The sequence below is a fragment of the Dromaius novaehollandiae genome, chromosome 9 (assembly GCF_036370855.1).
Source record: "Dromaius novaehollandiae isolate bDroNov1 chromosome 9, bDroNov1.hap1, whole genome shotgun sequence".
NCBI classification, from domain to species: domain Eukaryota; kingdom Metazoa; phylum Chordata; class Aves; order Casuariiformes; family Dromaiidae; genus Dromaius; species Dromaius novaehollandiae.
The window spans coordinates 12,494,268-12,517,060 of NC_088106.1; the positions used below are offsets into that span (position 1 = coordinate 12,494,268).

The 22,793-nt window shown below is 42.3% G+C and overlaps 1 protein-coding gene across 7 annotated transcripts in view; it reads right to left on the reverse strand.

The window, feature by feature from the left end:
- The window catches only part of DIS3L2 (DIS3 like 3'-5' exoribonuclease 2), a 203,533-nt gene that overhangs the window by 92,163 nt on the left and 88,577 nt on the right, over positions 1-22,793 (reverse strand). For all 7 annotated transcript variants that reach the window (XM_064516730.1, XM_064516733.1, XM_064516734.1 and 4 more), the window contains one exon: positions 8,959-9,038. In XM_064516730.1, the coding sequence (XP_064372800.1) occupies positions 8,959-9,038 (80 nt within the window). The remainder of the gene's footprint in view (positions 1-8,958; positions 9,039-22,793) is intronic.

The window sequence follows — 22,793 nt, forward strand, 5'->3', positions numbered from 1 at the left end:
ACATAATAGTCAACAATTGCATACTGTAGTGATTTATGCTGTAAGAAGATATTTTCCCTGTTCAGCTAGGTTCTTAAACCCCTGCATTACAATAAAGTTAAAGTTAAAACCCATGAGGGATCCTGTCATTTTAGAAAACTGATAATAAAGCATGATGCTTCAGCAATACCATCTTTGGTGTCTGCATGCAATAGAACACATGACTGAAGTTAACTGAGTAGGAATTTATTCTTAGCCATTTGTACCCGCTTTAGAGGTCATCTTTCTCACATATCTTCCGATTCTTATCTGCTTAATTTACTGAAAAATCCTGTTTTCTCTAGCTCTGTCTGGTCATCACCTATCATTTGTGGTTCTTCTCTAAAGACCCTCCTGGTCCCTGAGGTCCTTTGCAGTGAACAGAAATCCTAGATGGAGGACCAGTGCTATTTGCTGTGTTTGTACAGGAATTTCTGGATCTTCTCCCCATTACCCAATTCCTTATTGGCAATTCTATACTTTCCTTTTATTTTCTTCAGTATACAATTGGACACTATTGTTTTCAAGTCCATATCCCTAAATGCTTTGTGGAATTGTCCCAGGTCCTGAATTTATGAACTGCAATGATCCAGAAGCGCTTTTGCCCAGAGCATCTCTCCTCATTGCAGGAAAATAAACGCGCTTTTAAGAATAATCCTGCTGGCACCTGAGTATCTATTTGCATGTACTACAGCCATGGTCTTCATTAGACTAGTCCTTCATAGATAACTTAATATTCACATTGTTTTAATCCCATGCCTTCTTTCCCTACTGCTTTCTTTGTGTGTTATTTTCACTTCATAGCTGTTTTCACATATAAAGGTTTTAGAAGGAGGATGGGATGTTTATCAAGTATCTATACTTAATACAAAGTTCTGTTGCAATACATACGAATTGAGATCATCATCAACAAACCCTGAGCATTTATGTTAAGAAAAAAAGAAAAAAAAAATCAAGCTTTCCAATCTTCTTATAAATAGCTTTAAAATATATACAAGAAATGCTTTAACAAATCATGTTCTACCAACCAATGCTGCAACCAAATCCAAACTCTTTTTTTTACCTCCTCCCAATACTCTTTACCACTTACTTTAATGACACATGCCTGGTGGTTAGGCTCAGTCTATTCTCCTTTCAACTACCATTAGTTTGGGGCAAGCTGCTCTATCTTCATTCAAGCTGAGAGGAACCCTATACCGTTGAGCTGTCTCACTAATTTCAAGAGAAATGTTTGGTAAAGGAAGGATGATGCAATCCAGCCCTGTGATTCCATTCAACCGTGCCCTCGGAAATTCAAAGCAATGTGTTTCCAGAGACAATGATGTGTTACTTCAAAACAAGAGGCAAGATGTACCATACATGGTGCAATTCCTCCAGCATTACATGGAAGCACGCTACACAGCAGTGATCTGGATTTGGCACAAACCTGAGTGTATTAGCGTATTTCACAGACTCTGCAACCACAACCTCTTGATGGAAAGAAATGTACCTGTTTCTAATCACTGTAATGTTTTCTCATTTTCCTAGTGACACAACATAGATCCTGAACACAAACACACTAGACTAATCAGCAGGTAACAGGAGAGCTGTTATATACATATAATTATGTCTGATACCAAAGGAAAAACTGACCAAATGTTATGCATAATCATGCTGCTTGTATGTCATCTTTATTTTTCCCATATTTGACTCTTGCAATACATCTTTAAGTAAATTGCAATTTATGGTCATTTTATATTTGACTTATGTATTGATGTGGTGTTTCTGTCATTTTCTCCCTAATCTGTGTCTGGTATGTGTTGATCTTAAACACTTACCTTACAAAGAAGGAAGCATAGTAATTTCATAATGTAACTTTTGCTCCAACACTAGTCCATTTTTCAGTGTTTATCTTATGCAACTCAATCCAACAAGACTCAAACACAAAACTCTTCCTATACTCTGTGCTGCAGGAACCAAATGGATTAGTTGAAAGTGCCCATATCAGTGCTGCTAAAACAGATAAATTTTACCCTGCAGTCCTTAAGGAGCTAGAAGGAGAAAGCTGAATAGAAGAGGGAGTATTTATGTCTTTAAAAAGCAGAATGTAAGTGCACAGAACTTTGCAAAATGAAAACAACTTCTGCAAGAATGAGGACAGAAGAAGCAGAAGGGCAGGGGGTCACCTGAGATAACAGAGAACATTGTAAGGCTATCGGGGCTCTACAAGCATACTCTCGGCGTAAGTCCTTGGGGCTCACGCAGTAGGGGCTGTCTGCTAAGGTGTCCACGAGGACTAAGAAAAGCAGCCCCATTGTCAGTAGGCCTGTAGGAGACAAGGGATAATTTGAGCATTTTACAAAACATTGGTCGGTTTTTACCAAGTGTGAAAGATGCTCCTTGAACAGAGATGGAAATCCTCATTCTCTTTGAATCTGTTTCAGAAAACTGCAGCCCACTGTAGATTTGTTGGTGTTTGCTAAGGGGGAAAGGCAGCTCCCTTCTAGATTTGAGACATTATGAGAATCTCTCCTCTCTCTTTAGAAACCCACTTTCATGACGCTTAGAGAAACACAATGAGATTTTTATCCTATTTCTGCTGGGTATATTTTATTTAAATTCACCAATGGGGTAAAGGAATTTGAAGGAAAGGGGAAAATTGGGGGTGGCACATTGTAAAAATCGCATTTGATTAGGTCGTTCAATGAATGTATCTATATATAGGACCCTGCTCCAAAATGCAGACAGCCGAAGTCACTGAGGGAAAAACCTAAGGCAAACAGCATGTGCAATACCTTTCTGTTCTGCAATATCGCAGTTCTTCCTGGAGATTTAAGTTACTTAATTGATGAAATAGCATAGGGATACAGGAGTGGCAAAACAACAGTGGGAGTCATGCTAGTCAGTCAACAGACAAAAAGACATACAGAAACGCTGCCTGTATGGTCCATGGCACTGCTTTGAAATCAGCATCAAGAGATCTGGACACAGGTAAGACAACCGCTCAGAAACACACCCCAGTGATTTTGATAACTCCTTTCCTGAAATTTCACTAAATGAGATTATCTGCCTTTAAATTTCTCAAATTTGATCTCTGTGCCTACTAGCAAGTAGCTTTCAAGCACAACTATATCAATTGTGTGCATTACTGGAAATGTACCAAACAACACTTGCAAATAGCTCCCAGAAGTTTGGCAAATGTATGAAATTTGCCTGGTTCCACCTGGGCATGCAGGTCACATGGCATGCTCATATATGACGAGATAAAAATAAATCTTTAAACTTTTGCATTCTGAAGGAAAACATTCAGGCTTGAAAATCCAAGGTTTGTTTTCTGCAAATATTCTGCAATATTTGTACAAACCGAGAAATGCTCTGTTACATGCTTCTAGCTGCAGTAACTTGCTAGAATATGTGCAGAAAGCATCGCGAAAGGGTATCAACTCAAATGAACTTCTTTAAAACCTCAAGCTACCCTGAAGCAACTCTACAAATGCTGTAGAAACAAGCTGCAGTCCAGATCCATCTTCTACTCCAAGATTATGCTGAGTCATCTAAATGGAGAATAGTTTGTTCATGTTTCTAAAGTTGTCACATAAATAACCCTATTTTTATTCTTTATTGGGGCTGATCTTTTTTTTTTAAGATAAACACACACGCAAGCACAAATATGAACAGCAAACTTACCTCCCTACTGCTATCACTAAACAGTAACGAGGAGCACGACACTTAATCAAAAGCAGACTGCAATATAAAATGCTCTTAAAACCAGACTGGCCCACTTAAGACATATATCCCTGAAAAGTTTCCAACTGCTGCAGTATCTTACTGTGAGCTCCACCAAAAATACAGCTATTCCCACAATCATCCCATGCTTCCCTACCTAGTGACACTCTGCTACTGGGCAGCTCTCTCAGGAAAGATTTGTGGACTACTTGTGCAAAAAATTCCCTTCCATCTTTTACTGAGTATGCAGCATAAGGAAACCCTCCATCCAGTGGTTGAAACTGAAAAAGGTTACACTGCCAAGTTTTAAAATTAAGCAGAGGTGTGAAAATAGTCCCCTATCTCTCTTTCCATGTTGCATAAGACCCTTCGAAGGCAAAGAAGCTGCCACAGTCTTGAATAAGTTAGCAACAAACGCTCAAGGACAAAGACAATTTTTCTTCAAATTCTTATGAAATGCACTCATTCAGCTGTCTGAGAGCAGGAGTTTTGGCAATGGGTGGTTTCTTTTCTTTTTTGTAGTTCTTACAGATGCTACAAACTTTCAGAGATAGACATTTTCTGAATTGGGTATTGCATTCGCTGTTGATTTTTGGAGATCTCCTGACATCATGAGGATGCCAGATATGTGGTTTGTTCATGCTTTTTTTTTTTTTTTTTTTTTTTTTTTAAGTGTTTTACATACGGGCAAAAAAAGATGGAAAAAATAATAATTTCTTGTAACCTGGTTTACATTTGGAATAAAATCTGTGTTAACTCTTAGCACAACTTTGCCCTCATGAGAGATGTGGTCTTGCCAGCCCTGGATGAGCTCTTAACCTCTAAAACAATTCTTTGTTAAAATAATTGCAGCTAGTACAGCAACTTTTAAAGCCAGAAATCCTCAGGGTACCTCTAAAATATATCAAGAGGCTCTAGTAAGCACAAGATTGAGGTGCCCATAAGGGGTTCTCCCTTAGAGAGAAGAGTTGAGAATAAAAGTTGCTTTGAAAGTAAGTGAACACAAAAAAGTGAACCCAAAGGAGTCTCAGCATTCGTTTTGAACCTTTCTAGACTCAAATTTCTGAAAATTTTTGAGCCAAAGTGCAAGTGTTTTTAAAAAAATTCACACATGCTGATGGCTTTATACATGTGCTTTTCTCAGCCACACTTGGTGGACTAGTGTAAGACTGCATGGGCTACTACTATAGGTCCACAGACTGAAAATCACTGAGTGAGACTATAACCTTCTTGTGAGCCAAAAAGTAACAGATGCCTCCTGCCAACTGCGAAAGACAGGACTGAGGGCTGAAATCCCCAGTGTTGGGATTCAGAGAGAATTTCCACCCCTAGGCACAGACCAGTGCCTTCCAGGAATGGGCACATGGTGATGAACTAGCTCAAAATGCCAATTTCTCCATAAGAATGCAAAATAAGGACTGTGAGGAAGAGCACACACATCAGGTAACATATGTGCACACACATTTCTGTCACTTACTTCTGTTAGAAACAGATTATTTGATGGTCATACCCTGGGGCTGAGGATCTAGTACCTTGGAGATCATGCTCTGGTGGTATATGACATCTTGGACAACAAGTTCTGCAGCTATGTCTCTGAGGTGACACCTTAGAAAGGGGAACAGAATATAACTAATACTGCCAACTGCATGTGAAAAAAAATACCCTTTATAGGAGGCTCACAAAATGTGTAGATCAGGAAAAGATTCACAATTTGCTGGATGAAGTCTGTGCCTCTGAAACAGCAGCACATTGGGAGGAGAATACAGAAGACTCCTTCATCAGTATGGCTCTTACATTGCTCTTATTACTCATCTTCCTATAAAAAGATCCTGCAAGCACTTCCCTGCAGGACATCAGGAGCTCTAATTATGGAGACACACATGATTACAGTTACCAGACTGGACATCTTTGCTTCAGATTTATTTCACGGTTTAAACAAATGTTTAAACAAATGTTGCAGCACAGATACAGCATTGAGATTTCCTTCCTCTGCCCCTTTGGGAACCCCCACTGAGCAGGCCAGACGGCAGTCACGTCTGCTCAAAGGATGCAGAGGGGTTTCCTGCAGCATCTCTCCTGCCTTTTACACTAGTCACTTCCACTCGACTCCTCTGCTCCCTCCCTAACTGTTCTTAACCACATCAAAGCTCAAGACCTGTTTTCCTGTCTGTACTTCCTTCTGAGCCACAAGGTCTTATCAGAATAGTCAACAATAAAGAGATTTCAAAACAAAAGAACATAGAAAGAACATTCTTTCTACCGTCGTTTAAGACCTGGTCCCTCGGACGTTCACCAGCAATGAAAACTGGCCTTTCAAGGGACTGATTTTCCTTGGTCTAAGGCAGAGGCAGTGCTGGGACACAGCACGGGCACTGCTCTCCTGGCAGATCTCACACTGGAAGGAGAGGCGGAGGGCACTATGCCCACGATGGGCAAAGATTAGATCTCTCAAAGGTGCCTCTGGCTCAGAGTGTCTTGTGTGAGAAGTCCCAGGTGGAACAGCAAGCCTCCTGGAGAACGTGCAGCTCCAGCCATGAGGCAGAGCTCCAACACACCAAGGGCTGCTCCAAGCAGACTTGCACTTAATGATCCATAGAAAATGATATGTGAGGGCAAACAAAGGCCTTAGGGCTGGGACAGCCACCTACGGGTGCAATCACTTGTCTGCTTTTACAGTTACTCTTGGATTTTCTTATTTCAGGCTCATCTGGAGGAAAGGGCAATGTGCATAATGGTCCTGAGAAGGACTTCGAACTTTCAAGAGCACTAAATCCACACTAGATTTCCCATTCTATAATCTTTGGATACAAGTCACATAAATCTTTACTTTTACTCTCAGGAAGACAATTATGCACAGTTTTCTGCCCTTCCTGGGTCTCTTCATGTCTCTTCTAAAACACTCATGTTGGCAATGTGTATTTTGGAGACCCGAAAGAGCAAAAAAGGTTCCTGTACTTTCTAGTTCTTGTTTTATTTGATAAATTCAGCCCTGTGAACCTTCTTGGTGCAAAGCACTCCCTGCAGTCAGGCTCAGTAATGCCAACACTGGTCCATTTTACCTTTCTTTCCCAACTGACTGCTATTCCTGGCAAGCAGAAGTACATCTTTGTGGAAGCATCCTCTGTCTCTCGGTGTAAGCGGATCAGAGCAGTGCTGCCTCTACTTTTGAAATAACAGGGTATCCTGGGAGAGAGAACTGTACCTACTCCTGTGTTGTACACAAATAAACACAATTCCTGAAAGCATGGCTTTGACATGATTTTTCTACATATTCCTTGGCCTTCACAGATACTCAGGGAAGGGCAGGGAAAATCCTCATCTGGAGGTTACAGGAAGCCAGCACAGGCCTGATACAGTTCCCTAAGAAAAGGATGAGTCAGAAATAAATGGGTCAAGACCACCTGAGTGTTTTCTTTCTCCTCCATGCACAGGCTGCTCCCTCTGCCTCATGCCTGGACAGAGAAGAGCAAAAACTAACAAAGCAGGCAAGACTGGCAGAGCACAGCAGCAGCATGAATGAAGTCCACTCAAAAGGGATTTTTTAGAAAACTTTTTCCATTTGTTTTTTCTCAGTTTGGTTGCATGGGAGGGATTTGTTCCAAAGAGGTTCAATCGGGGCATATGCATGTGGGACTGCTGCAGCCAGCTATCTCTGCATCCCAAGAGGATTTTTAATTGTCATGCTACAAGTCAAGTAACAGCCCAGTAATGTCTAGAATCCTCTTGGCTGAATATTACAAGTAAAGAGAATCCTTTTTGTGAAATTACCTTTCTTTCCTTTTAGATCTCAGCAAGAGGCCTAATAGAGCATTTTCTGTGGCTGGGGTCCGAGCGATAAGGCAGACTTTAGAGTGCAGTCACATCCCTAGTTGACAGACTAACAAGTTCCAAGTATGAGCAATATCCCTGCATTGGCTTTGTAGGCTGTCTCCAGAAAGAAAGAATTCCTGTTCAAACGGATACCCTCCTTGAATGCATTCTCCAAATGGCTTATGGATCAGAGAAAAAGGCAGATGTATGTACCACAAACCCATTTAGTGTAGCTTCTAAAACCCAAACATATGCAATCAGTAGAGGCTCGGCAGCCAGAGTTTCAATGCTTTAGTTCTGACAGTGACTGTGGGTGCACAACACTGCTATAAATCTACAGATAATTCAGAAAAAGTGGAAAGAGGGAGAACAGAATTAAGGTTAGGAACTGTCAAGAAGACTGTTTAAATTTTCTATGGAATAAAACTGCAATTTTTCCTTAACCTTGCCTCAAAACTGCTACTACACCATATAATTAGAAATAATTTTATTGGCCTCAAATTTTCTTTCATCTCTGATGTTGTATCAATTTTACAGCCCTATAATACTATACTGTACCTGTGTCTAAATGACATGACAATTCATTAGCAATGTTGCACAGAATTAAAATCAATCAAAAAACCCAGGGAATCATGCCTTTGATACCATCATATTGTGATGATTAATAAGAACAGGGAAAGCTAAGCACACAAAAAAGTCACTATCTTTTGTATTAGTAGGGGATGTGCTAATCAAGTCATCCAATAATTCTAAACCAAGTCTGTTACTGGATCTCATCAAACTAAATGAGCAGAACTTGGATGGCAAAGCAAGCTTACAAGAGAGAAGTTCCTTAAGTCAGAATCATCAAGATTTGGCTTCTAGAGCTTTACTTTCTGTTCTGTTGGCTTACGGCATAATAAAAGTGCAAATAAGGCAGAACAGAAAACTTAAAAGACAGTGAGAAGAGCAACACAATTTATAAGGCACACATTGCTCATCTGACAACTCCCAGTGTCCCATAAACAAACACCAAGAAGCAATTCAGCCAGTGACCTTCAAAAAATTGTGTTCCTTTATCCAGGGATTGCGTATTCAGGGTCAAAGTTTCACTAGACTTAAGCGTGCAAGAGTGGAATATTACCTATTCAACTGTAACTCCCATAATGACAGGAGACAGCTGAGATCTCCTCAAATCAAATTACAGCTCTGATTATGCAAAACAATTTGGTTCTGTATTTCCTGACACCAAGACATCTTCAGACTGCAGCTTGAAGATATCTGCTCTAAGGTTTCTCAAAACAGGCAATTAAAACAACAGGAGAAAAACTAGTTTATTACTCTACTTGTATTTGGTAAAGAATATTTCATGACAAATTATATACACGAATGTGTCAACTGCTGAATATAAACACCGAGAAATGTTTTGTAAAATATATCTCTTACCGTCAGGGAGTTGTTTACAAGACAAAGCATCATCAAGATCTTTGGCAGTTGATGGGTCGATGGTGAAAATACATTCTTTCCTATCCAAGAAAGAAAAAAAACCAAAAGAAATAAAATTTATCTTCCAGTCATGAAGACGACATCAAAACAGAAAGATCATCAGAAACATCCAGACAACAACAATGATGTTTTCAGAAGACTCAGGCTGTTGAAACATTTTCCAATCTAATCTGAAAGTCTAAATCTAATCTAAAAAAAGGTTTTGGACAAGTGAAGTGTCCTTGGTTGTTTTTTTTTTTTGTTTGGTAGAACTGTTTACCTTTTACAGCTTTCATCTCATTATTGACTTTCCTCCACAAAAGCTAAACAATTTACCCTATCAAGTTCACTCTAAAGAAACAAGCAGGAAAAAGTCTTGATGCCTTACAGCTAGAGTAAAAAAAGATTGTTCCTAATTGCAAAACTAGATTGAAAACAAACAACCCACACCCCTGTGCGTAAGAGCAGATATCATAGCAGCTGTAACTCCATGGGCACAGCTAGCATGGAGCAAAGGATTTACAAAGTAAGCAGAATGAGAGAGTTTTGGTCTCAGTAAAGACGCTCCAAGTGTCCAAAGTTTTACAACATCTGTGTTGCACATTACACACCAAAGGGAAAACCAGGTTCAATAGGAAACATTAAAAAAGTTATACAAAGAAAGAGCTCCAAATCAACTGGATTTAGTGAATCATGCTCTTGATGCTTAGGAAAAGCTGAACACTTTTCATAAGGTAGTATAATAGGCAGTACTTTGAATACACAGTCCCTGCCCTGGAGCACTTATATACATATGCGACTGTACACAGTCCATAGCAGGGCAGCAGGGACACCAGGAGCAAATGAAGATGCGCCACAGCTACTAAGGCCACGGAGATGAGTCAAAACATAGCATCTGACTTCAGGAATCACGTTTAAAAGAGCACAGCTCAGCACCAGTGAGACCCAAAGTCTGAAGCACCCAACAAATGAAACTCCCTAAGCTCCTGCTTTAGGGCCTTCCTTCACTCTGGGCTGCCCTACAGCAACTTCATGCCCGGCCACCTGGGCCGCAGCAGGGCTCACCCAAGCAGTTGTGGATTGTGGGGTTGGAGCCAACAAACATGGGGCTAGTTGCTGGTTTATTTTGATTTTACCTCAACCTGGAGAATAGTTCAGCCCCTACCCAGTTAAAAATCCCCAAGCACAGAGGTATAAACTGACAGTGGCAAGGAACAGACGTTGCGCTGCTTCCTTTCCTCTTTTCTTTTTGCCACAAAAAGACCCACAACTGGCTTCTGGAGATACATAATGAGAAATATTTTTTTTTTTCTTACAGCATAACCGCCAATGTACTCCGGGGGTAGGAAAGGTGGGAGGGAAGAAATCACAGTGAACTTTTAAAGGAGCAAGTGTCACATGGAATTAGCACGTCTTAGTCATTTTGCATGGGTGTTTGCACAGTGAGAGCGAGGTCTCAATCTTTGCAGGCCTATCGCTTCAGTACTTAAATGCTCTGGGTGGTATCGGTTGGTGGCAGACAGCTGGCAGCATACATTTAGGTAATTCCACCAGGCACACTAAATAGAGGTTTTCAAAGGCATAAAAATCAGTAAAGCACTTCACTCCCTTCTGAGACTTTGAAAATCTTTTAGAATATGCGAGCTTTCAGACAGGAGAGCAAAGCTGCCTTAATCCCCAGCATGCACGTTAGCTTCTGATCCTTCACTTGCATCCAAACAAATCAGATTGTGATACTGAAAGATATAAAATCTTTTCAACTCTACCAGCACTTTGATCTGTTGCTGTCTAGCTATTGAGCACTGGGAATGAACCAACTTAAAGGCTTGCAAAAAAGCCCTATTTATGAGCATGTGTGCATAGATACATAGATATAGTACGAGTGGGGTATGCCGGCATGCACGTCTGCCAGCATGCATGTTTTGATGCACCAGGTTCAATTCATAGGGTATAAAGGCAACAGCAACCTGGCACTAACTACCCCACAGACACATCTTTTAAATTAAGTAACTTAAAGGAAGATTTACTAGAACAGCACTGAACAGAAACTGATGGCTTGCTTTACACTGTCAAGTATCCATGAAAAAAAGTTTAAGAGCTTCTTCAAAGAAAATGTGGGTTCCTATGTCAATGGAATAGATAGCTTATCCCAGCTGTGCGGGGCCTGCAACCACAAGCGCCTGCCACCCATTGTGAATCGTAGCTCCAGGCAGGCGGTTTAAAAATTAGCAGATTGGTTTCAACAAAGTGCATATTTGTAGTCTGCCCTGGAAAGAAGTGAGCATAAATACACGGGTGCCAAATTCTGAACACATTTATACAATTGTAGCAACTAATGGGCTGCTTTGCTGAGATGGATTTGGCAAGTCAAATCTACCTAGAGGTCAGTGGTGGGCCCCAGTTTAGAGAACCCAAACCTGCTGGGATGGTGGTGCAGACACCCTGCCGGTCCCGTGGAGCGGCTTGCGCACAGCTCGCTGCAGCTGAGGACATGCTGGCCCAGTTTGGAGCAGCCTCTCGGCATGCAAGCTGCAGGCACAGACAGCTCTCAGGCTGAGATATGTAACTTCACAGATGCAAAGATGTCCAGACAAATATAGATACGATTTCGCATTTCTCACAAGCTTCTATATGCAGCACAGCTGGGATGCATTTTACCATGAGGCTCAAATTGGCTTCTCCTTTAAAACTTCTCAAGGGACTTGAGCTTGTAGCTTGTCACAGGCAGTTTATTCTGGGCACAGACTGCAAGGTGAGTTAAGAAAGTCACTGAGCAAGTAACCCAGGCAATGATGCTCCCTGGCAGAAGGATGCTGCAGACATGTTGCAGAGCTGGTGGCCAGGCAGTCAAGGGAGCAAGAGACACTAATTCTCAAGCACAGCTCAAAATTCATAGCAGTGAGATAATTCTGGTGCAAAGGAACACACCTAATGAGAGTTTTCTGAGCAAATTCTGTTCACCAGTAATGGCATTAAGTGTGAGAAATTATATTTCTGGTTTTCAGTTTTTATTCCTGGAGAAGTTTCAGACAGCTATAGGAACCAGGGCTGGCGTGTAAGAAAGCTGAGCATGCACCCAGCACTGGCACTCCTCCAGGGCACGGTCTCAGCGGAAGGCATATTCTCAGCTATCTCCTTTTCCTTTTCCTCCAGCCCTACCAGTATCACCAGTTATCTCCAGACTGCCTCCAAGATCCGCTTCTCATCCCAGAGCAAATCACCGCAACGAAAAGCAAAGAGCGGAAAGGCTGGGTGTGGGCAGTGCAGCCTGCCCACTGCTCTGCAAACTGTCCCCCTCCCTTGGCACTCACTCCAACCACTCCTATACAAATCCACAGAGAGCACCCTGGAGATAGCTGACAAAAACCATGTGGGTGAAGAAATAACATTGCTCCCCACTATGTGGTGAATCCTCTTGTGGACATTCAAATTCCTCCCCTGACCACTTTGCCTCTCTGAACAACATCCCTGAGGCTGTGGCGCAAAGGATCGCAGAGATATCAGACCACATTTCTGAGTATAACCAAGCCAACCTGCAGTAGGTTGCATGACTAAACCTCAAGGCAACAGTCCTTTTTATGCACCTGCTAACGAAGACATTGCTTAAGCACAAGCAAATATCGTGGCTGCATTCATGCACATTTGCATTGACTACAGATAAATACAAATTGGCAGCTGTCTCTAACTTCTGGAGGGCTGCCAAGGTGACCCTGTGGGTTACGAAGCTTGATCATCTCTCTCTCTCCTCTCTCTAAAAGCCCCAAAGGAGCCATCTCTCATTGTCATTACACCTAATAAAAATCTGTTTTATTCATTTAAAATCGTCAAAACATACTTTGTAAAAGTAATGAGACATTCCAAGTTCACTCGTTCCAACATACACACAAGTTGGTTAGTTAAAGGAAACTGGCTTAGGAGATAAAGACACACACGGAGTGTAAGAGATTTTCTGGTCTTCGTATTGAAAAGGACTAGAGATAAGCACGCGCCTTAAGAAACCCCCAGCCTCCTCGCACTGACCAGAAGAGCTTCTTCATCCAAAACTTGTTTAATGCAAGTTTGCAGAGGGAGACTTGCCCTGTCATGGAGCTCCTGTTGCTGGAAGAATAAAATCTTTGCTCCCTTCTCCTACAGCCAGAGGGTTTGGGGCACCAGAGCTAGGCAACCTCTGTGAGCTAGGGGAACGGCTCACATCAAGCATGGTGGGCCTGCAAGAAAAGGACAGGAAAGCACATGCCACGCACACTGCACAGATCCTGCCATCCCCAGACAGTGTCTGGGAGCACTGACACAGCCAGCTCCAGCCCTGACGCAGTGACGACCACCAACGTACCCCTGCCAGTCTGGGCACGTTGCTAAGGACAAAGCTCACACGCTGACTCTGCTGCCATCTTTCAAATCAACCACTCGGGGGGAAAAAACTCACAGAACAGAGAGCTCAGTTTATTAGACAGTAGTAACAACATGCATATATATAGGTTGGTATATCAATTCTAATTTAAGGAAAGCTAATTAAGTGCAGCTTTTTTTGCACAGCTTAAGGAAGCTTAATTAAAGTGGACAAACATATCTGCAGAGCAGTTAGTCCTTCTACCTTTAACAGGACCTAAAACAAATGGCTAGTGCAGCACTGGAGGTAAGAGCAGTCTGCCCGTACACTAGAATTACCATTGTGGTAATTAAAACGCTCACAGATCGCAGGACTGCAACAGTAGTTGCTTTTCTCTGTGCAAATAAGTACATCCATGCAATGGTGTTTGCAAGAATCAGAAGAGAAAATACTGTAGAGTTGGCATTGCAAGCTTTGGTACAACATACCAATTGTATCAGCTTTTTGCCAGCTAAACTGTTCAGAATTCAACAGCTCTGTTAGAGTTTAGCCATAAAACAAACATCTATGACCCAAGGAGATTACAAGTCCACCTGGTCAGGGCTCTATCTTCATTCAAGTGGAAGACTACTTGGATCAAGATGAAGCATTGCATTTGTAAGCCATGGCTCAGGCTGTATCAGAGGCGAGGTTCCTGGCATGGCCGGTATTGGGCAAACTTTGGATGTTTCCAATGGGATTTTCTGTAAAGCAACTTGATGCTGCTGGTGGAAGAAAGTGACAGTTGGCACACAGCGAACGAAGCAGCACCACGCGGCCACCGGACGGCTTTCCCAGCCAGCAGCATGCAGGTGAATCAAGCTGCCAGTGGAGGTACTGAGCCCGAATTGTCACCACCATAAAAAATAGCAACTCAGAGAACTGCATGTACCCATCAGAGCATCAGAAAACCCTCGAGTCAACCAGGCAGGCTAAACGCACCCACACTCTTACTGCGTGCTGGAGATCACCATCCTTCTTGTCCCTGGCAGCTGCTGATACAAGTCGCTTGGATTGAAGCCCCAGATTTACCACCTGCCTGGACTCAGACTCCTCTGGGTGAGAGTCATAGGCAGCATTGAGACTGCCAAGTCTCTGGGCCCTCAAGAGAACTGGGTGCCTCTGAGAGCCATGCAGAGCACCCAAGGAGGGGGCTGAGTAGTGAGCCACCAAAACCCTCCCAACAGGAGACCCAGGCAAAGGAGCTTAGGTGGAATTAAGGTGCCTGAACACGGCCCTTAGTTATCTCTGTGCCCTGGCTTCCTCCCAAGGGCAACTTTTAGACTGAGGCAGCCTCCTGCAACGCTTACTGGCTACTCGTGAAAATCAGCTCATCCAAACCAACTATAAAACAGAACAGAATTCCCCGGAAGCCATGGCATCCGCCAGCATGGAAAAGATGTCCAAAACCTGCTGGCTATGAATTCCCAACATTCATACACTGTACAACTGGAGAGGCAAACACAGCTCAGGGGCTACCCACACACGACCACCCTGTCCAGCCCCACACTTGGTGCTTACAGCCCACAGTCCCTCTAGTCATTCAGTGGCTCTTGAAGCATCAAAGCTGACCCTATTGCAGAAGCATTGTGTATTCCTGAAGACCAGACTGCTGCAGCTGCAGACTAGCAGTTGGAGGTGAGAAAGCAATGACCATCATTTTGTTTATTAAAGCTTAGGCATTGCAAGCCTTCTTTAAGATTACATTTACAGTAAGAGTGACTGCATGTCTAGACGCTTGCAATGCATTTACATTCTTCGAGGGACTGTCTAGATTGTCCTGTTCTCTTCACTTTGTGAGTACATACAATAGCCTAGTGGGAGTGAAAGCTCAGCATCCTGGTTTACCCTTATTAACTTCAGCTCAGAGCTGGCATTTTAAAATTAAGCAGCAAAGGCACTTTTAGAATCTTTAAGCTCTTCAGGTCATTTCTAAGACCCTGCTGAGCTCCATCTTGGAGAAGTTAAGCAGACATCATTTCTCAGTGCTGGAAACAGTTGTTTTAATTTGAAAATAGGCAACCTAGAGCTGTCAACTCACTCCAGTGAAAGCTACAAACATCTTTTCACGCAACAGTCCAATTGTTATGGCAACCACAAAAATCAATCTCATTATTCAATCGCAAGTAAACCCAGCTCAAGCATGGTGCCTGCACAAGTTTGTTATAAAGTGCCAATAAGCATGGCACCAATTCCACTGACGTTCATCACTCAGTGGGTATGAAGTACTCTTTCTCTGAAAGAAACTTCAGAGAACAATCAGTGCCTGAACATTTTAGAGACTTCAACCTCCCACTCCTAAAGACATCTATTACATGCAATGTCTGCCACCTTTGTCACACTTGATGTTGGCAGATTTTAGTTAAAACCCTAGGGTGGCTTCTTCCAGGACAGATTCTTAAAAGGGGTATATTAAAAAGAGAAGCATGCAATAGAAGTACCCTGACAAATCTCTGATGGCATTCCAAATGCCCTGTAATACAGCAACAAAAACACGTGACATATCACAAAATTTTCTCCTTTTGCCTGGTGCATAAATGTCAAAATGAACTGAAATTATAAAATAACTGGAAGCAAAAACTGCCCCCTCCAAACACTATTTGTATAAGGCCAAGAAAAACCTAGCACAGCATACAACACATAAAAGCTCAACTTTATATCTCAAGTTAATACTGTTCTTTTTAATATCCCTGTGTTTATGTTTTAGCTAATGTCCTGTTCTGGTTCAGAAAGCAGACTTTGGTCCAAGAGAGCGGCTGACAGTGACTCCTGATATATTATTACACATCTACAACACGTAACATTTACATTTCCAAGGAGTGCTTGCTGGACTGCTGAACCAGAATCAATTATTCCTGCTATATATTTATGGTCTCAAAGTAAGGAAGTAGAAAAAAAAAGACCACTGCAGCCTCGTAACAAAACTAAACTATTTGAAAAGCCAACATATATATAAAAGAGATCAGAGAGCCTCTGGGAGACCGAGTACCAGCAATATTTCCTACAAGTCATGCTGTAATTGTGCCACAAATATAATGAGGTCTCTGCACCACCGATATCCCACGCAAGAAGGTGGAGTGTAATTGAAAATGCACTTGCATTATATAAACTGCCTTAATCATAGATGCACAGAGCTAGAAATGGAAGAGACATTAGGTCATCCAACCCCCATAGGTCAGAGCTGGACTACTCTTGACAATACGCCTGCAAGGGCTTTCTCCAGTATAATATTAAGCATCTTTAGGGATGGAGTTTCCAATACGCTCTTCAGTGGTCTAAAGCTACAGTCTATTTTAGGATCAACAGGAAAGGTTTCTTTTGTCTTACCTTATTTGTCCTCATAACACCCCTTTCTATCCTTCCACCACCCTAAATGATTCCCATTTCTTCACTTTGGTCCACATATTTTAACTATTAACTACTACATCTTTCACAAACTTCTAGTTTCAATGTTGGCAAATACACATTGAACAGTTAATCCTTCCCTGTAAATCAATCCCTCAACTCCCAGAATATTTTTGTTAGTCTTTTCTGGACTGTCCCACTTCTCATGCATGCTATGATATCTGAAGTACAACTCTGTCTCAGACAGAATACCTTCATGTGCGCCATCTATATTGTGACTTTTTTTTCTTGTTAGTAGTGAACAAACAACAATAACCTAGGAACCAAAGACCCAATCACCCAATCAAGATTAGGATCTTCAGGGCAGATGGACAGGTCAGGCCTGCTTTAGACCTCTGAACAAATCTTACAGCAAAGACTCTGAGAAAGAGGATTTTGTCTCTTTGCTTGGTTTTGATGACAACAGTGTCCTCTCCTGTAACATGACGAACCACGACACTGGGACACACTGCGGTGCTCTGTCCCACGGGCATCGTTTTCTACACATATGACAAAATACAACTCAAAACGACCAGATAAGAAGTGGAGAGAAAGAGCACCGCAAAGATATAAAGGGTGGACTGGGATAAGATGCTAGTACAAACACTGGATTCGGTAATAGGTGTAAAGAGGGCTCCCAGAACTCAAGGTCAGAATGGGGCCATAAGGAAAATGATGTTCCTTGTAATGACGAGCCTGTCCTACAGTGATCATCCCTGAAATGTCAGAATGGGGGTATAGTGCCTCACATTCTGAAGTGGTTGTGGAGTTCTTCATCTACAGCATCAGAGACAGATACCAGGGTTGACACCGACACTTGTGTCCCTCATCCTGTACCTAGCCACATGATATCCAACCTGTAGAGAGACAATGGCACCAGCAAACCACTCCAATATCAAGGGAAGTAGCAGAACTTGGTACCTCTGAACTGGACCACTTTACATATGTAAATATGAGAGGACAGGACACCTCCTGCCCATCATACCCAGTTAAAGCCCACCTTGTAATATAGTGGAATCGAATAAGAAATGAACATGTTCTCCAGTAGATCTAACATTTTGTCCTCACCTCCTTCTATTATCCTCTCCATAAAACAGGCAGCCAGGAAGAACAAGATTGTATAACAGCTTAGCTGCAAAGTTATTACTGGTTTCTTCAGCATAACAAATTCTTAACTAAGCAAGCTTAGTTTTGATGACCTTCAATATCAGAACACAATAATGGTATCCAACTACACACCACCGACTCAGCTTAAAGCTGTGCTTCCAATGACCACATGTGCATTCCAGTAAGGAAAAACATCAGTGAAGTTGCCAGTGTGTCTATGCACATCAGCCACAGGTACCAGCAGCATCTGACAGCAAACACCATGCATCATTTTGCACAAAACAGTGCCACCACAATTGCTGTTTTCTTCAGTGTAGTGTAGTAGAAAATGTTATGAAAACAGAGAGGAGGTATTGAAGAAGCCAACTGAACATCAGAAGCAAGGAGCTGAATCACATCACCCTGACAGGAGCACTGTTTTGTTCCGAGTTTTACTTACTCAGCTAATGGCTCAGTATTGAACTAATGCTGGATCTTCTCACTGATCCAAAAAGGGCACTGTTCCCAGAGAGCCTGGACAGCAGAACCAGAGCAGGTAGGGTCACCACCGTCTTCTGGAATCAACCCGGTTATAAAGGGACTAGATCTGACATCCCGAGACACCACTGAGTAATCCTTTGTGCACATTATCTCTCCCTATGGAGACCATTAAATTAGTGACAGAACAGCTCAGTGCCCAGTGAGAGGGCAGAGATCATAATCTGGCCCTGTTTGTGTGTCTACTCTATGCCAAGATGACATTCAGGTCTGTAGCAATGTTGCTTATACATTCACTAAACAAGCTATTTCTCAGTTTCCATCAGAAACCAGAGCATTTTTACATATCCTATTATAGCTCAGTAAGTCTTGCTCTACTTAACACTAGCTTTTTGTAGTGGAAAATCTCCAGGAAACAAGCTGTTTAATGATATTTTATCTGACTTGCACTCATTTCAAACTAAAATCTTCCACCTGTCTAGAAAAGACATCTGTTTCAGAGGCTGACTGCTTTCCCTCCGACCTCTTGCGCAGCCCAAGGCTGCCATTTTTATCACCACCTCTAATTTTATGAACCAATAATCTCCTTGGGCATCAAGAGCAAAGAGCATGTTGTTAAATCTTTGCTATAAGCACTGCTAATCCCTGTTACTAGCTGCACCATCCATCAAGGAGGACTTAAATCGTGGGCAGAACCATAGTGCAGGAACTGTCCTGTTGCTGCGCTTTCCGATTACAAACAGTGCTAAGAACAGAGCTTCCCCTCCTCAGCGGGACATAAACACCTACCAGAGTACCTCCACTCTTCCTACCTTACCAACCAAAGGCAAAATGCTGCATTTCTCAATGGGCAACCAAAGTTACAGTTCAGCCTTCAATAGCTTTGATATCTTTAGGTGGGCGAGAGCCCTTCAAAGGGCATGGCGCCAATTTAGGCCACAAGTGGAACATCAAGATACAAACTTCAGCTGAAAGCTCCACTGCGCTCTTTGAGCTTTTCACCTGCCGCACTGAAGTTCATTAACTCTGCCCTGCAGGGGAAGCAAGGGAGCATTAACTGTTCCCTGACAATGCTCTGGATCCTCCCTGACCCCTCAGTTTGATGCTCTCCAGGCCTTTTAGCAATCAGGAGTGATACTCATGCTCCTCATGGGAGGAATGGTCAATATACCAAATGGCTGTGCTGCCATTCAGAGGGGCCTCAACAGGCTGGAGAAAGGGGCCTACAGGAATCTCATGAAGTTGAAAGAGAAATGCGAAGTCCTACACCTGGGGAGAAATAACGCCATGCACCAGCACAGGCTGGGGGCTGACTGGCTAAAAAGCAGCTTTGTAGAAAAGGCCCTGGTGGACAAAAAAGTGAATGTGAGGCAGCAATGTGTTCTCACGCAAAGGCAGCCAACAGCATCCTGAGCTGCATTAGAAAGAGCATCACCAGCAGGTGAAGGGAGGTGATCCCTTCCCTCTACTCAGCACTGGTGAGACACATCTGGAGTGCTGGGTCCAGTTCAGGGCTCTCCAGTACAAGGGAGACATGGACATACTAGAGTGAGCCCAGTGAAGAAGTCCATGAAGATGATTAAGGAACTGGAACAGACAAACAGGGAGAGGCTAAGAAGGCTGGGATTGTTCAGCCTGGAGAAGGCTCAGGAGGGATCTTATCATGTGTATTCAGACACACTGACGGGAGGGTGTAAAGCAAATATATAGAGAGACGCCACAGTGGTATCCAGTGACAGGACAAGAGGCAATGGGCACAAACTGAAATACAGGAAATTCCACTTAAACGTAAGAAAAAAGCTTTCTTAGTGTAAGGGTGATCGAACACTGGAATGTCATCTGGAGCAGTAGTGGAGTCTCCATGCTTAGAGATATTAAAAACTCAACTGAACCTGCCCTAGTTGACCCTGCTTTGAGCAGAGGGGTTGGATGAGAAGATGTGCAGAGGCCCCTTCCATCCTCAACCATTCTGTGATTCTCATGAGTTCAGAGTTGCTTGGTTAAAGTCAGCTTCTGCTCTTCAGACAACATCCATCCTGCAGATATTTCAGTTTCTTGCCACAGCACCCTTTCTCTGCTCAGTATTTTTAGCTCATTGTTTTGTTTTTTGCCAGCTGAGAAACTGCAGTTTGTAATTTTACCTTCAGCTTCATATTTCTTCTTAAAAGTGAATACAATGTCCTGTTTATAATAATAAAATCACTAGTTGGCAGGATGACATCAAATGGAAAAAGAGAAAGCAACTGGAAAATTTAGAGCAAGCAATTTTGAGTGCCAAGTTTCACATTTGTAATAGTCCAGCGGAGGTCAACAGGCTCACTTATTATTAGGCAAATGGTAAAGAAATAGATATTCTCAAGTTCTTCCATGTTAGACTATATAAACCATCTCTACTTGAACAGGCTGCAGCGCTATCCAAAAGAGTGATGTTATACATTTTCCACAGTAACACCAACAATAGGAGACATGCAAAAGGCAGAACTGCTTTGCAAAGAACGGCCTTTTTTCTCTCTCCAATATTTAGGTTTTTGTTTCCCACTATGATTGGACTTTCCTGGCTTTAGTTTCTTGTCCCAGTTAAGCAGTAAAGGAAACAAAAAGATATGAATGAAATTAGAAACATTTGGAACAAGTCTTAGAAATAGCTTTTGGGTTTCTTAGATTCCTGGCTTCCTCCTCCAATCCCCCTCTCCACTGCACCCACCTCTGAAATTTGCATTTCCTCCTTTGCCCTGACCCTCTTCTGTTTGCTAGCGATGTTTTGTCCCACACCACTGAAACACCAAGTGCAAAGCAAAGCAAATAAGAAAATGAAAATTACATGTTGAAACACTGGAAAAGGCCGGAAAATGGCTGAAACTACGTACCCATCAAAAATTTGTTTCTCTGACACTAGTGCTGTAATGCTTCTCCAAAAACAGCAAACCAAACACTTCTCTCCTCAAACTATCTTTTCATTATAACGAAGAAACACCAATTTCAGTCAACTTGAATAATAAAATGAGGACTCTGGTCCTATCTGTATCATCACATTTAAAGTGAAGGAAGGGAAGTTTCTTCAGTCATGTTATTCTAATACTTTATGCAACTTCACACTCTGTAAAATACAACTCCAGTTTGCAATGTCGACACCTAATATTTGTCTAGTGCTTTTCTTTTGAGGTCTTCAGTGCTCTTTACAAACAATTAAGCTTGAAAGGCCCATGAAATACTCGTCTAATTTTACAAAAAGATAAAACCACACAGGTAAAGCAGATGTCTAAAGTAAAACTATGCACCAGTGGCAGAGCAGAGAGTTAAATCAGCTAAAAGATTTCAAAGCCATCCACGAGGTTTGGATCTTTTCTGCCTTAAGTAATATTAAAATATTATGTAAACGTTCTTTGTGAACCATTACTGAAGAAATGAAGAAAAAAAGATCTCTTGGAAGCAATTCTGCCCAGGCTATGTAGGTGAGATCACAGTTGCTATCCAAACAGACTCTGCATGGCAAGAACACACTTCCTGTAAAACTGAAAGACTTGCAGGAAGATCAAGGAACATATTTACAAGATGGCATGAACAAAATAGCATTCCCTCATCTTCCCCAGCCTCAGCAGACCGGTGAAACGCATTGCCTCATTTTTATCTAAAACCACATCCATAAATCCCTCCATTAGAGAGGGATCAACGCAGCGCTCTCGACACTGACTTACAAGCACAACTGATCGTGCTGAGGAAGTTGTTCAGCAGAACACAAAAGTTACCTTTTGAGGAGGAAAGGGCCACTCCACATGGTGAAAACAAACAAAGGAAGGTCATCTCAGAAGGAGGAAACACCAGAAAACCTAACACTTTGCTCAGGTCTCAGTTTCAAATCCCAAAGGCTTACTGCTAGTTCATGACCCAAGAGAGCTCATAGTGCTGTGTTACAGACCTGAAAGGTTCTACTGTAGACAAGAGTATTTTAAGCCAAACTCTAATTTATGTTTACTCTAGTCAGATAAGCAACATGCAAACTGTATCAGGATGAGCTATTTTGAAGTGTTAACAGGAAATACAAAGCCTTTATTTCACTGTCACTTACTTTATTCTCACAAGCATTTACTGCACACTACAGCAATCTGAAGAGCCTGACAGATCAACATGTACAAAGCGCAGTAAGGATGGGCACTTGCAGAGGCAGGTGCTACCGAATGCTGTGTGAGCTCCCCTGGAAAACGAGGCACAACTCCTCTGTTCCCCCAGATCAAATATCCAAGTTCAGGCATCTCCCTCTGGATGCCACCCTGTGCCAGTGCACGTCAGCTATTTGTACCACACTGACAGACCACAACGTACTGACTGCCAACATGAAAGCTAGCATTTAATACAAAGGTGAAGTCAAGTCACCTTGTGACTGCACAGTCATCAGGAACAGTCTTAAGGTCTGACGGGTGAGATGAGAAGGCAGCCAGGTCTCCGAGTGCAGGACTCCACT